This window comes from Sitodiplosis mosellana, unplaced genomic scaffold (assembly GCF_009176505.1).
Source record: "Sitodiplosis mosellana isolate CC-2019 unplaced genomic scaffold, AAFC_SMos_1.0 Smas_scaffold_52, whole genome shotgun sequence".
In the NCBI taxonomy this organism is placed as follows: domain Eukaryota; kingdom Metazoa; phylum Arthropoda; class Insecta; order Diptera; family Cecidomyiidae; genus Sitodiplosis; species Sitodiplosis mosellana.
Window position 1 is genome coordinate 301,554 of NW_022595294.1, and position 17,386 is coordinate 318,939.

General features: G+C 33.8%; 3 protein-coding genes across 6 annotated transcripts; 2 read left to right on the plus strand and 1 right to left on the minus strand.

Moving 5' to 3' along the window:
- The first annotated feature begins 776 nt into the window (after window positions 1–776).
- Window positions 777–4,935, plus strand: LOC129570311 (uncharacterized). 4 transcript variants are annotated; one of them, XR_008688107.1, is made up of 6 exons: window positions 781–1,133; window positions 1,289–1,400; window positions 1,666–1,816; window positions 2,045–4,097; window positions 4,249–4,452; window positions 4,718–4,935. XR_008688107.1 is itself a non-coding variant. In XM_055449868.1 (5 exons), exons 2-5 carry the CDS (start codon window positions 997–999, stop codon window positions 2,173–2,175), a joined length of 531 nt encoding a protein of 176 aa, XP_055305843.1. In that variant the 5' UTR covers window positions 777–789; window positions 929–996; the 3' UTR covers window positions 2,176–2,331. The 4 variants fall into 4 exon arrangements, 2 of the variants coding, with proteins under 2 accessions (XP_055305843.1, XP_055305842.1); XR_008688106.1 differs by having other exon boundaries at window positions 2,045–4,093; XM_055449868.1 differs by lacking the exons at window positions 4,249–4,452; window positions 4,718–4,935 and having other exon boundaries at window positions 777–789; window positions 929–1,133; window positions 2,045–2,331.
- A 1,099-nt stretch (window positions 4,936–6,034) lies between these two features.
- On the minus strand, window positions 6,035–8,669 carry LOC129570317 (facilitated trehalose transporter Tret1-like). Its single transcript, XM_055449876.1, has 8 exons — window positions 8,595–8,669; window positions 8,316–8,469; window positions 8,188–8,244; window positions 7,906–8,077; window positions 7,649–7,805; window positions 6,746–7,422; window positions 6,128–6,572; window positions 6,035–6,062 (listed from the first exon to the last, which is right to left on the minus strand). Exons 1-7 carry the CDS (start codon window positions 8,667–8,669, stop codon window positions 6,182–6,184), a joined length of 1,683 nt encoding a protein of 560 aa, XP_055305851.1. The 3' UTR covers window positions 6,035–6,062; window positions 6,128–6,181.
- Window positions 8,670–12,854: 4,185 nt separating this feature from the next.
- LOC129570304 (uncharacterized) lies at window positions 12,855–13,728 on the plus strand. Its single transcript, XM_055449859.1, has 4 exons — window positions 12,855–12,991; window positions 13,076–13,175; window positions 13,287–13,553; window positions 13,675–13,728. The coding sequence occupies exons 1-4, from the start codon at window positions 12,855–12,857 to the stop codon at window positions 13,726–13,728; spliced, it is 558 nt and encodes a 185-aa protein (XP_055305834.1).
- The last annotated feature ends 3,658 nt before the right edge of the window (window positions 13,729–17,386 follow it).

Consider the following 17,386-nt stretch of genomic DNA (forward strand, 5'->3'; position numbering starts at 1 on the left):
AGAAGTTCAGATGAAAACGAAGCAATTCAGAAGCATTCAGAAGTGCTTCGCCGGATTCAGAAGAAATTCAGATGAAAACGAAGCAATTCAGGAGCATTCAGAAGTGCTTCGCTGGATTCAGAAGAAATTCAGATGAAAACGAAGCAATTCAGAAGCATTCAGAAGTGCTCCGCCGGATTCAGAAGAAGTTCAGATGAAAACGAAGCAATTCAGAAGCATTCAGAAGTGCTTCGCCGGATTCAGAAGAAATTCAGATGAAAACGAAGCAATTCATGAGCATTCAGAAGTGCTTCGCCGGATTCAGAAGAAATTCAGATGAAAACGAAGCAATTCAGAAGCATTCAGGAGTGCTGCAATATTTTGATGAAAATTCAGAAAAAAGAAGCAAAACTGTCCGATGATGAATTGCTTTTTAGAAGCAAAGGCATTTCCACTCGGGATATTGCTTCATTTCGGAAAATTGGATGTAATTCCGGAATGTAAATCGTAGCAAATAAATAGAGTCAATCTTACATGTCTTTTGAATGGGATACTGTTTTGAGGTAATCAACCAAATCAACACGTGGAAATTGCCTTTGTCATGGAGCTTTTAGCGTATATATGTTCTATTTCACAATGAGATGTATGTATTCCAGTTGTGTTTGTTCCCCTCGAGCAATGTGGATGTCTGCGTCAAAAGGATACGCTTTTATGTATCCTTAGTAATGCGCGTGTGTGAGAATGGCAATGTCAATGTCAAAGATGACGTTTCAATCAACGCACTTTGCTATGAGGTTGTCAGTGTACGATGTAGGTTGAATGACTAGATTGTGTATTTTCTTTCTATTTTAAAATTCTAAACATTTAATATAGCTTTTCAAAGCATTTGGAAAATTTCTTTTTCGTTTGCACCGTTCTATTACACCAATTCTTTTATATTGAAATTCAGAGAAATTCCGGGGAACCAAGTTGATTCCTTAATTTTAATCCAAATCAATTCTTGAAGAACAAGTGAAAATGCGTTGTTTAAATGTCACACATTGTTTGTGCTGCATAAGCTTAAAACCGGCAGGAATACTTTTAGGAGCATTAGGAATTGCCGGATGTATCTACAGTATTGCGATGGCAAAGTATGAGATTAACAAAGATTTTGAGTAAGTAGTCGATTTATTCACAACGGTGGATGTGTTTGTGCGCTTCAATAATATTCGTCCATCAAAAAACACTTTACTCTTTTACATATCAAAATGAACGGAAATTTTGAAGAAAATATCAATAGTCATGGCCTAATTATGGACTTTTCTTCTAGAGTCACCGAGATTTTAAATAATGAAGTCATGGAACATCAACTTGCTCTCAAATACTTTTTTGCTGTGCTTCAGCTGCTTACATCCACGCTATGGTTGTTTGGAATATTCACAGTAAGTTAAAACGACTGTACGTAATGAATCGTCTTTTGGTGTACAGGCTAATTCTTCGAACAATTGTCAGATTATTGAATTTGGCGTTAAAAATTTGCCCATTTTGAACCAGATGTAACATTTCTACCGCAAAAATGCACTTGGTCAGCATTTATTGAAGAATCTAACTATTTTTATACTGAAAAAATGAATCACAGAATAAAGTTAAAATCGTAAATTTCGAATTAAGTGTTGAATCGTCATCTCTTTCTCTCAATTTCATTAGAAAAATCCGCATCTAATGTTGCCCGAGTTGATTCTCTCGTTTCTCTTTCTCCTGTTGATCGGACTTTTGGTTGGTTTGATGTTTTTGGTCGCTGGTTCATCACGTGGAGCCAGGCTACATATTATAGCATTTCCTGCATATTGCATTGCAGGTAATGAACCTCAAAAAACGCACTATGCAATCCGTTTACTAGTGGTTTGTTATGCAAGAATGAGCATCAAGATTATTTCATCAGTGCTTAATGAGCTCACTGACAGCAGTGCTCATTGACTGAATCCATGGATACACTGCAGTGTAGCTAAAAAAACAAAAATTTATCGAAACATAAATACTGAAAAATGAAGATTTTCAACTGAATTTTAGCTTTTTTTATTTTTAGGCTTGTTATTCCACTTTTGGATTGTTCGTCTGTCTTTATACAAATCAATGGTACACAATGGCAGAAACACCGACACACGTTACATGGGCCACGAACTAAATGAAATACGAACATATGTTTACACAGTTTGAATATGGAATACTGAAGGTTGTCGGAACTTTTGGAATGAACAAAGTGTATCAAATGTAATTCATTCATTTATTTTCGAAATGAAACAATAACTTGCTTGAATTTGAGTTAAGGTGAGCAATAAAGAAACTACGTCCCCTTTAAGTATCCGAATGAGAATTTTCGTTGTATTTCTTCATGTCAATTATAGATAAATAATTTCATAAAAAACCATCAATGTATCACTAACGATTCGTAAAATATTATTTTTATGTATTTTAAAAGAAAAAAAGCGTTTTATTTGAAGTGTATTTCCTTTCGGTTACTACGACAGAAGCCAATGAATTCCATTTTCTTCGGATGATTTCCGACCGTAAACTATTAGTTCGATTCGTTCATCTACAGAAACGAAAGCGAAAAAATCCCATGCTGGGTGACTATTTTGATGATGACTCAATTGGCGTTTTTTTTTTTTCATTAATGGTCGATTAAATAATAGTGGTTTTAATAGGTAATGTTAGTGGCTATAGCGGTAAGAAATCACATTTTCTTTGATTTGGCTGAAAGGGTTCTCGATATCTTGATTTTTTCGAAGTTTTGGACCGAACAGGTGACATCCTTGTTACTAAGTTCTTTGCCTCATATTGGTCATCAATTTTCTCGTTTTTCCAATGCTGGGTGATATCGATATCATAACTTCCGAATACATCATAGGAATTCGATGAAATAGATCGATTTATATCACCATGAGTTGAAGAGTGTCCATGTCATCGAGCCTAATTGCACAACGAGCAACGCACCTCTACAATTCACTGTGAGAAAACATTCTTCACCAAAGTTTCATTCATTGTTTTGTTCCTGAACATGATAATTATCGGCTCTTGTTTTGTATCCAGCTATCAACTGTAAAATGAAGACAATCTCCTCCATTTGAATATTTCCCCATGAATATCCGTTGGCTAGTGTTCATATTATTTCGAACAATTTCAGCAAACACTTCCATTTTCTTTCAACAGATGTCAGTGAATGCTGAATGAAGAACGAATAATTGCCGATTTTTACTTTCCGATTGAAATTCACATAGAGCACATGAAATACGAATGTGCGTGTCAAGGTTTGTCTATTTCATAGCTCAAGTCTGAGTAACATGGAATATAAGCAACATACAATTGCTATCATTCCATAGAAAAACGTCAAATTTTCCTATTTCTTTGTGTCCTTTTTTACATTTTCATTGTTGATTGTCATTTTTTATTGACGCAGATACGTTCCATTTCATTTATTTTGATAAAAACAATCGATTTGTTTTCAAAAACTCAATTTAGAAAGAAAGGCGGATTTGTTTGTGCTTTAAGACTTCATTCAATCGTGAAAGTTCAACAAAAACCACTTGGATTGAAACAAATTTACTCGGATAAATCAATATCAATTGATTTCGCTGCCTTCGAACTATTTGATCGAAAAATGTGATTTTCTCTGTGCCTCTTCATTCCCAATCGATGGTTTTTGTTGAAAATTTTTGATAATTTTTCTGAAGCTATCGGCAAAGAGTGTTTTTTAACGTTTTCTCTCTCTCGCTCTCTCTCTCTTGTTGATTAGAGTGACTTTTAACTTAAAAATTCCAAGCGATTGTTCATAATTGTGCAATTCAAGTAGAAAACACCTTTTACAAGTGATACAAAATACCAATGGCCACCGAATTCGCATTAAAATTGAAAATTCCAACCGTTGACAAATTTTGTTGTTGCATTGCACTACAAACGGGAGGCGTGGTTTTAGGTGTAGTCGAAATAGTCGCACGTTTCCATTATATTTGTAAGAAATTTGTTAAGGGGATCGGCGTGACCTTGGATTTCGATTCGTATGAATCCGATGAATTAATCACAGAACATCATTTATGGGATGAAGAAGTATTAGACATACTATCAATTGCGCTGAATTGTAGGTATTTCAGGCGAGATATTTTCGATTTTAAGAGTTGATTGATTCGATAATGAATTCTTTAAGTTGATCGCTTTGAAATTGGGTTATTTGATTGTAAACCGATGACAAATTTATCTAGTTGATTGATTCGAAGTGTTGATTTTCCAATTCAGGCATAAGCATGTTTGTTGCGGGTGCTTTTATTGCCGGGATTTTCAAAGAACGGCCAAATTTAATGTTGCCCTTGGTTGTCACCACCTTAGTTACTTTCATCGTATTTATCTTTAGCACATTATATTCAATGTTCAGCTCTCCAAACCATTTCAAAAACGACGGAATCGCCTTTTCGTTAGGCTTCAGTGGCCATTGGATTGATGGTAAATGATACATTTTTTTGAATTTCCCTTCTTTTTTGTCATTCATTTAACACATTTTCAAATTCCACCGTACGGTGCAATATGATTTATCTGAAAAATGTTTATGTAAACGTTATTTATCGTTATAAATCCCCAATAAAATGATTTGTTCTCTCTTTTAATTACATTTAATTCAGTTAAAGAGTTTAAATAATTTAAAATTAAAATTTGATTGCATTTTTTATTTAAATCCATTTTTTTCTGAAAATTTTCCCAACTTTTCCAGTACTGTGGCCTGTTTTACTCTTTTATTTCTGGATCGTTGAATATTCTTTGTACAAAGCCATAAAATTTGCCGTCGAGGAGAGAAATCAGCAAGGAAGATATGAAATTGAAAACGAAGCTGGCATTCGATATTGAAATGAGAACAATCATCGTTTATTTTCAGGGATTTTTTCTACTTTGATTTTGATCAATTCATAATTAAAATTTGACTTTAACCATTTTTGACCATTTCTTTGTTTGTTATTAAAAAAAGAATTGTTTTCCATAGAATTATGTTACATTCAATAAAAATGAATTGAACGAAAAAAAAACTTGAAATAATTTGCAAGCCTCATTTGGACTTAGTTTTACTTGAGTAACTAGTAACCCAATTACATGGAATAGCTTTATTGTACCTAGTAATTTATGAAATCAGATCAAAATGAGAAAAATAAAAAAACGTCCTAAGTTCAAAATTTTTCAACTAAAGAAAGAAATTTTGTAACGTAAGAAAAAAGTTCAGACAAGAAAGAGCTTCTCCCCTTTCGCTGAGGAATTGAAAAAAAAAACATTACAATATACGTCTTTCAATAAAAGCAGAGAAAAATATTCAATACAAATATTTCAAATGTATGTAAATTTCAATACAATTCAAAAAAGCTCTTTGTTTCACTTTCGATTCACATGCGGGCAATTAGTCTATTGAAACAGTGTCTTTGATCATTTCTGTGTCTCAAGCGTAAGTATTTCCTTTATTCCAAACAACCGAAATTCACCGAACACAATATCATATTAGTTGTATACAACTCATGCTAGTTCTATAGATGTGTAGTTTTCGTGCTATTTCGGCAATATGAAAGAATATCGTCTGCCTTATATATAAAGCAGTGAATGTCAAGTTCATGTTTGTATGTATTTCATGCGTGACTATTGAATGACGCCATGCGTAAGTTTTTGTTGCCATGGACTCGAATATCCGCGTAACTGTATACAGTTCCAAATTCATTATACTATATCGTTTTGTGTGTATGTTTTATACGTTATTGTATTCGCGACACTGGTATTGACTTTCGTGAGCCTGTAGAGGCACAAAAATCAAGTGTAGTGGGTTGAGTACAAGCCTATAGGTTTTTTATAAACATATATTTTTCAAAGGCGCCGTGCACACGGCGCCGTTAAACAGCAAGTAAAAAGAAATGTATTATGAAGAAAGTAGAAAACTCACATCGTGCGCTTCTGCAAACGCATATAAAAACTGTCTTAATTTCGTGATTGAAAGCGGTGCATTTAATGAATGCCGTTTATTATAGCTCATTATGTTTTCTTTATTCCATTTTGTCACAAGTTTATGAAACTTTAGGTAAAATCTGAAATGGAGAAATGAGTCAAATCTTTGTATTTTAATGGCAGTCGTTTGTTGAACTTTTTTTACTTTGTTTCTTTTAATATTTTCCATTTTCTTCCTAGACCAATTCCAATTGTTCCACTAAATCCTCGCAAATCCGCAGTTGTCATAAGAATTTTCATTTTTCTTGTCATGTCGTTCATCAATTTCAACTATAGTAACACGTTTAGGCGCTACTCTACCACTATCATTTCCATGTTCCCTTTGCCTCGAATCACGCTTGTCGATTTTTCGATCTGTAATTTTCTTGGACTTGTCTGCAAAATGCATTTCAATGTCCTCTAACGTGCGATTTTCCGTTTCCGGTAGAATTTTATACATCAAAATTAAACCCACAAAAATAACAATGGAGTTGAATAGAGCCACTCCGGGCAATGATAATGTCGTGTCCATGCTGTGAAACGATTTGGTTGCGATAAAAACCAGTACATAAGATAAAGCTGCCGCTATACCAGTCGCTGTACCGCGAATTCTAAAAGAAATGAACGATTCTTTTATATTTGCTTGATTTGGCTGGAAAAAAATCGTTGAATTCTAGTTTTTGAACAAAAAATTATTTCTGAAGAGGCAAAAAACCACTTTTTGATTAATAAAAATCGATTTTGACTAAGAAATAGAAGAAAAAACGACATAATGTGTTCATACTTATAGGGGAACAGTTCTGACATCATTTGCCATGGTATTGTGTTGACTGCACAATAAATAGCATAGCTGGCCAAAATGATGCAAGCGAATGGGATGTAGCCGAGTTGTTTGTTTGGTAATTTGAAATTCGGTGTGACGTGTGGATATGAGCTGTAGCCGCTGGGTAAAACGACAAAACCATACGCACAAATGGTTACCGCACACAAGAATAGAATGCTTAACATTGCTAGATATAGATTTCGTTTGCCGGTAAAACGTATCAAACTTATTGATGAAATATCGGCCAATAAGTACGCATAACTCAGTACGGCTGCAAAATGGTCCGAATCCAATGGCAAGTGGTAGGCCGTGGAAATCTGCACAATGTATGTCGGCATCAGAAATGTGTTCGAAAAGGATGTAATGACAAATAGTGCCATCACAACGAAAAGTGGCTTCAGTGTTTGTTTCCGCTTCAATTCGATGAACTTTTGGCCCAATGTTGGCGGCGGATGTGTACAAGTCAAGTCCTTTTTGATACATGCATCACACGATTTAAATCGCCGGCTGTAGCGTTGCATTTCCTGTAGCTCATGGGCTAAAGCCTCTTTTGGCACCCAACCGCGTAGGCAACGGAGCGATCTCTCGGCATCAGCCGTTCGATTCTTTGATAACAACCACAATGGTGTTTCAGGTATCTGAGAAGAGATTCCAAAAGTAAATGAATGATCGCATGGGATGAAGGATTTTGACAAGAAAAAAATGAACGAACAAAATGAGATTTTCATCTTGAGAAAAAGGTTCGAATGAATGAAAAAAGAATGAATTTAAACAAAAAAAATGAAAAAGCAGATGAAACGAGTGAAAAAAATTGCAAATCGAAGAATTGAAATGTGAAACGAAAGATGAATATTGAAAACTCACAAAGAATAAGGCAACTGCTGTAATGATGGGAATAAACATGAACACCATGCTGACCAACCGCCAAGACATCTGTGTATTCAAAGTGGCCACCATAATAATTGCTACATCGTAACCAATGTATGTGTATATCATCATCATTCCACGGATTTTTGGTTGGCTATAAATTGAATTGGCCAAAAATTGAATTTTCGAAGAAAAAAAAACGCTGTTTTAAATACGCTAAGTGTTGGAGCATTTTTGGGAGTCGTGAACCTTACCAGATTTCGCTAACATAATTGATGATGGTCGATTCGGTCAGACCAGCGCTAAGTCCTAATAGAATATTCGCAAAGAAAACTTGCCAAACACTTGACGCACTGTACATCAAATACCAGGCAATGAACAGCGGAATGTTAACAATCAGCATACAGGTTTTGCGACCGTATTTATCTATTTGAATGAAGATTGAAATAAAACTTTTTGTTTAAAATTCAAAATTTCACAAGTTACAGCATAAACTTGTACACTTTCGGATTAAATCAGATTTCGAATCACCTTACCCGTGCATACTGCTGACAATATGCTGCCAGCTGCTCCAGATATCGGCTGAATGCTAGCTACAAATGAAATTATTTTATTCTTTTAGCAAAAATAATGACATGTAAGCCGTTGATATCATCGGCATTACCTAACCACGAAGCCTCAATCGGTGTAAATGAAAGCGTTTCATTTACATTGTGTCTGTTATGGAAGCCGGTAAGCGCGGCTATCACAATGAATGGAAATGTAATACACAGTCCAATATCGAAAAAGAGCAAAGTTGCGGCTGTTGTTGCAAGTAACTAAACGATCAGAGATCCAAAATTATTCAATTTTTTCAAAGCAAAACTTAATTTTTTCACAGAACTGATAACGATAAAAAAAAAAACATAATTAAATACACTTTCAACTGGATTGATGCAATAACCTGTGATAAAGTCTGCCGACATTTGTAATCTTTCTCTTTGTTCTGATTTTTCCCCTCATTTTTTAAATACGTCATTTTTTTTCTAGTGGCATAAATTTTCTGAATTTTGAATCCAAACTTGACTTGAAACAATATTTAAATTTTCTTCTAAATATTCAACAGTGAGTTGAACTAACAATGAAAATTTAACTTAAACTTTATCATTTTTTTATTCCTGAACACAGCTGATTATTTAATAACACTCTTTTTGTCAGATGATTGCTTTAATGAAAATCTTTTCAAAGTTTTGCCAACGAAATGCCTGAAATTAACGAAAACTACTAGACAATTTGTTGAGAAAAAAAAACCAAAACTCCTTTTAGCTTGATTAAAGAAAATAAAAAAACCAACGAATTACGAGTATTATCTCATCTAGTGTTAGCTATTCTTCTGTATTCATGAAAAAGCCGAGCAAGACTGTCTTGCTGATGTACAAATTCTGGCTTAAATTATCCTACGAAATGTTCGCATTGTTTTTTGTAGCGAATAGATTAAATACAATGTAGTTCATTTCATAAATATTATGATAATTCAAAACAGAAGCAAACTTAATGCTAGATGCTATAAGCACTGACAATATCAGCATTTTCTCATTACTAACACGTTTAAACTTGCAATTATTTTTCCTTTGTTATTAAAATTAACTCATTCAATTGGATCACAATGTAAACTTTACATTTAACTAATGAAACAATGCTAATACTAACTTAAAGTAAATGAATATTCGGCAAGTTAGTACTTACACAAGACAAGAACATTGAATGGAAAGAAATATTAAAATTTAGCTAATTCAGAACGAAACGAATTTTGGAACGAGTTCAAACAAGATGATCCACGGCTCCATGTATAAAAAAACATCTTAACTTCGTATGGAATTATCGACATGGTAAGTAATTTACTGGCAAATAAGTTTAAGCATGGGTTTAAGAGGAAAGTGGAAATAGACAAGAAGACGAAATATCTATTTGTCTATTTCTATTGAAACAAAAAAGGGTGAATCACGATTTGCATAGAAACACATCATGCTGAGACTGGTACTTTTATATTGAAAGTCTAATTTAGACTGTATTGATGTGTCTTGACTATTTTTTCCGTTGTTTTCATGAAATTGATGACTATTCAAAGGGTGTTGTCTTAATTGACATGAACAATTCTTTTTACATGCGAATTCGCCTGAGATAGAATTGTTTTTCACTTCTAAAGTCTTTTTCGGTATCAAAATGACCAAAATTCGAAAAAAAAAATCATTTTATACCAAGAACATAAGTATATACAATCAAATTTGAATTCAGGAAACACAGAGTAAATCATGCTCGCTTTAATTCATTTAGTTCGATTATCATTTTCTATAATGCCTTACTAATACCATAGACTCTATACAAATGTAACAGAAAACTGTCTAAAAATGAAAATATTCTTTGCCTTGGCATTTTCGTATAACATCGATTCATTAAATTGATGGAATTGACTAAATTATCACGCAATTATGTTGAAAATTAGTCGAAACCGCCGAAACGTCAAAGGAACGTGTAAAATGCAAGGATATGGCGTATAAACGATGCAATCAACACAATGTAAAAAATATAGTTACCACATGATAAGAGTTTTCAGCAGCGAGAGGGTCGACTTTTTATTACAGCTAATAATTACACATATATTATGCATTATCCATATAATTCTCACGTACTTTACGGACGCTCGAAAAATTAAGCACCTGAACCACTTCTTACCCAAAATTTTCGTTAGAATAAAATTAATTATGCATTTGATTCTATGTGTGGGTTTGATCCATTTTCAAATCGTTAGTTTTGGGGGAAGAAATGTTACCGGATATATTTTTCGTCCATATAATTTTGATTGCGGTTACGGGCCTGGGAGTAATTTGCAGCAAATGACTACTTATTCTTTCAGCTATCAAGTGACATTGATCAAAGCGTTCTTTTCAATGCAATTATCCGATCGATGATTAAGAAAATAATATGGATAGATCGAAGTAGTGGTGTTAGTTGGCTTAATCGCGGCAAATTGCGATGGACAGAAGCTTTTTGTGCTAAATGGCATTTTTAACAATGTTGTGAAAATTAGCACTTTGACTCGAATTAAGCAAATTGTCGTAAAATTATAAAATGATATTTTCCAGGAAAAACTTTCTCCTGTTACTGGCCACTGCAGTATTATGAAAATATCCACCTGTCTCAATAATTATGTTTTTTCAGCAAATAATAATGAAGGTAGATTTTCTCGATCCAAATAAAAATGGTTGGCGGTTGCTGTCGCATATTGATTTACGACGAAGACATGAAGGACGATTAACGTCCAAAACGAAGTTTCTTCCATATTGGCATTCAAATCATAATAATTATCGGCAGGGCCTTGTTTATCTAAAGACCAACAGAGATGTGTACGCGCTCAAGAAGTGCCTGTGGGCGTTGGCTTCTGAAGATCTTATCTGATCTTACCGAGTATTAAGAAATAATATTTGAGTAACATTGTGCAGAGGCGTAAAGCTCACTAGCCAAAAGGAGGCCCTGTTTATTGTTATTATCGTCATCGCTATTCTCCCAAGGTAATCGTTTTTTCGTCCAAATGCGAAGTCGCTTACTAGAATTATCAAACATTTCATCAATAAATAATGACGAGCTCGTATTGGTGAGTCAAAAACGACCTGAACCTCTAGACAATAAATAAATAAATAGACGTGCTTAGCCTAAAAGTGTTATAGTACACGGGCACTTTCGATGCTTGCGTATGTGTGTGTGACACTGTGTGCGTAGGCTAGAATTAACGCAGCAGCGCATGCCAATTTTATACAGTGACTTGCGTCATTGATATACGAGCATATAATACACAGCATTAAATATGCAAGATGCTAAGCCATCCGAAAACAAATGTCTTGATGTCAATTTTGCCACGTTGAATGAAATCAAATGCGTTGTGACTTTCACATAAACAATAAAGGTCATTCGTCGTGCATATATAAAGTGAAAGGCAAAATGCATTTTCTGCAGTTATCCAGTGGCTTTGTTTGAGGAATCACAACAGTTGATCGAAGAAGTGTCGAACTGTGAGAATAAATAGAAATTCATTCGAACTCTGCGAAACGAAACATTTCTCAATATACCGTATTAATCGTTGATTGATATCAGCGTCGTAGCCAGAAAAAAAAATTGGAGGGTGCAAAATCGAAATTTTTCTTTTGTTGCACCTTTGAAACCCGATTTTGCACCCGATTTTGCACCCGAACTTGTTGCACCTTTGAAATTTTTGGAGGGTGCAATGCACCCATTGCGCCGGCCTGGCTACGGCGCTGATTGATATTGATGTAGACATCTCTGTTGTTCATAAAAAGTGAAAAATTTTCAATAAAAAATGGCTATATTTTCAACAGCCAAGGAAAGTCTAACAATTGTTGGCATTTTACCGATACCAGAACAGAAGCTACCTTTTCAATTACGCAATTACACAAAAGTCATAAATTGTGTCCATATTTTTGTTGGTCTTTCATGGGTAGCGGCTTATTTTTTCTCAGCATTTTATTTCGCATTGTTTGAAGCGAAAACATTTAGCGCATACTTCAACAGCAGTCTTTATTGTATCGTCAATGCCCTTCGATTTGTCGTGTATATGATTTTATGGTTGAACATCAAAACAATGTCGAATTTATGGACCGATTTGGAAACTACCATTAACAAACGTAAGCTCAAACGATCCATTTTCCAACACCTGGCTTGAAAAGAATTTTGGTTTTTCCTTATATTATCGAAACTATTTTTTTTATTTTCCCCATAGAAAGTCAAAATCGACCAGACATTCGCCTCATATATGAAGAGCAAAGTGAAAAATGTGAAAAAATTTCGGTCAAATTTCGACGTTGGATCATTATAGCCGGTACTGCATCGGTGTTACCAAAGTTTTTCCTTTCACTCTATCGATATTATAAGTTTGAACAGACGGACAAATCATTCGAATTGTTGATGCCGATAACGTAATTAACATATTTTGTACTCAATTTTCCTTGCTATCTTGCCAATTTTTAAGAGATTTTTTAACTGGGCATATTTTTCAATGTTTTCTTCAAGAATTCCATGGCACTGGAAGACTCTAACTGGATACTTAACAGGGTCTTTGTTACAGTTGTCATTGCTTTGTTGGGGTTTGTTGGTAGTAGTGACCGCCATGTTGCCTTTCACTGCATTTTGTACCGTAATAGTTGCATTCGCAATGGATATTCAACGCAAATTCAAAAAACTAAACGATGCCGTCATTGATAGACAACGAAATCCCGCAACCGCTCAAAATCGTATCGAACTCAGTCGAATGCTTTCGGAGATCATCGAATTCCATTCGCTTGTTAAACAGTTAGTTGTTGATTAACGAACAATTATTTTTTTGAATTCTTATTTTGTCGTTAATTTATCCTACATTTTTCTCATTATCTCAAGGTACACGAATCGTTTTTCAACCTTATATAATACGATCATATTTCTAATGTTCGGCCTTTCATCGATCATTTTATGTGCAAATCTTTTTGGCATTAATACGGTGAATAAACGATTCTTTTATTATCCTAATGAGCATTTTTTTTTTACCTTTCGATTGGACAAAAGAAATTTTCGCTCAAAAATGTATTCGTCCATTTTCTGTATATCATAGGCAATCGCGTTGCACAATACGGCTGATGCTGTACGCGCAATTGTTTTCATACCATTGGTAACGGTTTATGTCACATTCCCATGCCATTTCGGACATTTGGTAACCATGAGCGCTGAAACAATTGACGAATCCATTAATCAATGCTGTTGGGAAGAATTTCCAGTAAGGGTTCAGAAAATGCAGGCAATCATGATGATAATGTCGCAAAGACCGGTCTACATTCAAGGTGTCATGAATACAAAATGCTCCCGTGAAAGTTTCCAAAAGGTAATTTCTTTCAACATACTCAAAAAAACTCAAGAAAGGTTTTTTGGAGAATATTCTTTAAAATTCACTTGAAAAATATTGAACTCATAAAATTAAACGTGCCTAATTTACCTTCTTCCAGATTGTTAAACTTGCATTCTCGTATTTTTCAATGATGCGAAGTATCGACGGTTGATTTCTTATTATAATTAGAATATTTTTTTTTTCAATAGTTTATTCGAGTTGTTCAATGATTATTACTATTTAAAAATGTTATCAACCACAAAACCAATTCCAAAATCTGAACTCTGACATTGCCATGTTATTGATGGCATCCGACGTTTCACTCTCCACACTGTTTTTGTACTGCTATTTTGGACAAGTGGCTGCGAACAGTTTCCAGAACATGGCCAATAGTTTGTATGAATCTAACTGGCTACAGAAGTATTTCATTTTGATGATTGGAAATGCGCAGATCCCGATGAACTATGATGGATATGGAATGGCGTTCTTAAATTTGGAAACGTATAAGAAAGTAAGTTGTATTGTAATATAGATCAAAAAAGAATCTTACAGATATTTGTTTGATTTGTATTTGGTTTTTTTAAGATCATGAATACGGTTATGTCCTACTTTATGATGTTTCGAACCGTAACAGCTCATTAATGTGCACACAACTATGGGTATAATATGAATGTGTGTAGCTTGAGGTGCGAATAACCATCCAATCGACAAATTATATGTTTTTGATGAAATGCTCAAAATTAGACAGTGTAAAGTGTTTGGACGAGTTTTAATGTTTTTTTTTTCTCATCAATATCAACCAGACATTCCGTTAGGCTTCATATTGAGCTGAGCTATTTTCAAATAGCTGGCTGTTTGGTACATTTTGATTTTGTGCAGCCAAACGGAATTTCTGATAACAACACAATTTTTATATTTACAAGCACTCAGAAAAGTATCTATTATTCACTGTTCAATATAAGAGGCATTTAATTTTGTATTATTATGCAAACAAAAACAGCAGCAAGCGCTTAGAAGCCATTAATGCCTTTCGACGTACGCAAATTACGCGTAATTTACTTATGCGGTGAAAAGTAATAAATGGTAATTAATAGCGCATAGCTTCTAGAGCTCGTTATAGCGCATCCAATAATAATAATCGTTTAGAAAACCGAGCATTATTGAAACTGTTCTGAAAAAATATTGAGTTTAAGTCGTAAAGATGCGAATGAAAATGCGGTTTCTCATGGTGGCTATTGAAATATTCGTTTTTTTATTTGAATTCTAACGAAAAAGAGTGAATTTGAAAAGGTTTAAGGAATCGTATTATAATAATGTACCGCGTAGAAATGTCACCAACACCTTATAATCAGACGCTTTCTTCATTGACAATCTAATTGGAAAGTATTGGAATGTTTGAAGTAACTAAACTGTTTAATGCCTTTATTTTTATGTTAAATACAGAGTTTAATAAAATTGATGAAAATTTTAAACTTGTTTACAGCACCTTCATTTGCATAGCTTCATAATTCTTTCTTGTAGATAATTTTTCATTAAAAAAAGAAAGAAGAGAAGACTCATTTAATAGCAAGACTCGTGTTGAATTAATGGAAAAAACACATGTAGAGCCGTATTTACATACGTTTAGCTGGAAAACAATTGCAATTTTTTCAGTATCAAAATGTCCAATAACCATAAGTATTGGAAGATTTTGAATAAAAGCTCAAATATTTAATTCTCATGCGAAATTCAACACGAGTCAAGTCTTTTCAAAATTCAAAACAATTTCAAAAAATGCAGGTCATTCCAATGTTCCGTTTATTTTAAAGATCAATTTAGTTCATAAACTGACTGTGAATCATGTTCATTTCGATTTCTCCGTTTTGATTGGGATATGAAAAAAAACCAATTTCGATGTTTTTAATTTTAATTGTCTTCTCTCTATCGAAAAGTGGATAAAACCAGAACAAAAATGTATTGAAATCAACTGAATGCCTTTCAGTTTTACGCTGGATTTGATATGAGTTGGGAAAGAGATAACTTTCAATAGACAATAGTGTCTATACTACTAGACTATTTCTGCCTAGTGCGCACTCTCTCTAATTCATGCTCTACACTCTCTCCTCTCTATCAACGCTTGCTGGCGGAATATTGTGTGTACTTGGACACCGTGTACAATATTCCATTGCGTCCAAATACATGTGTTTACATTTCCAATTGAATGTCTTTGTGCGCCTATTTCGAACGGAGGTATTATTGATATTAATGTAAATACGAATTAGTAGCAATCGAACCGCAAGCCATAACTCAAGCTATTTTTGGAATTTGGATCTGTGGTTTTTACGACTTTGCCTTCTGGGATTTAAACGATTTTTGTTTTGTTGTTTTTATTAAATTCAACAAATGTTTTTCATCATGAATACATGACTAAAACTCCGATGAGAGTTCAGTGGCGATCAGAATTCCTTTCGGCTTCAGTTCAATCAGACATTCAACAGATAATTGTAATAAAATTCGGTGCGGTTTTGGTGTTAGGTACTGTAAGCTAGTTTTTTTTTTTTAAATCAGTTGAATATTTGATTTCTGTTGTTTTAGTGAAAAAGAAAGAAAAAAATCGTTTCGAGTGTTAAATTCACCTGTTGCTAACTGGATAGCAAGAACAATGGAATAACACTAAGTGACTGAACTCAAACCCACGCCAAATTATTAAATTATCATTCAGGGAGCTTTTAAGCGAATGACAAACGATCAGCGTTTGGTTCTGTCCCAGAAAAAATATCTAGATAAAAACGAGATAATCTCAAAAATGTCCAAATCTATCTAGATATCTTTTTTAAATTTATCTTTTTTTTTATCTTTTTTTCCGATAAAGCTTTGAGCTATCTTAAGATAATCTTTTTAGAAATATATCATTCTTTATTCATATGTCAATTTGATGAATTTGTTTCAATTTTTTTTTCTGTTCTGTGAAAAATGCACGAAATTTGGCCTTTAATTCAAAAACTTTAATTAATAAAATATCCCAATCAACAAAAAATTTCAGTTGGAAGATACGTCAATTGCAAAAAGCAATTACATCATTCCGTGCGAATATCTATTGAAAATTGAATACGTGTTACACCGGAAATTACTCTTCAATTTGGCAATCCACTCGTTTTGTAAATGGATTGATGAAGAAAAAAAATTGTGGAATGAGTGGAATGTGAACTGTTCTGTTTAGATAAATCCAAACACAAGCATTTTAATGGCACCCCAATATTTTCAAACTCCACAATATGTTTCGTCTATCTCGTACATTTCATTAAAGAACGTACCATTTTTGCTTTTTGCAATAATATGGAGCCGCCATGATTATTTACCAATCAATAGAGTACTGAAGTACAGTGTATGTCCCGTCCGTACCTTCTCCACTACTGCTTGAAAGCACAATGGTATAAAAATTTGCAAGAATTTCCGCCTCATTGATCAGTTTTGTTTGATATGATTTTCTTTTTTCCACCGGTTAATTACATCCGTTGAAAAATGTGATGAATGTTAGAAAGCGGACACAATAAACATGGTGTTCAGCGAAGAATGACGAATGTTTTATTTTGACAAATAATGATCAGAATGTTGAAATTGAAATAAATAATTAACCTAATCTCAAGTGAAACCTATTTGACTTTTTTCTTTAATCTTTCAGTGTTAAAATTTTTCATTCGAATGATATTTTGGACATTTCAAGGTCTCACCTGGAACCACCTTCTACCCAAATAATCTAAAAATACAAAAAAAAACAATTTTTCCAATTGAATCCGATTCGCCGTAAAAATGACGCTAACCGTGAAGAGTTGCTGTTGTTTTAGTTTGAA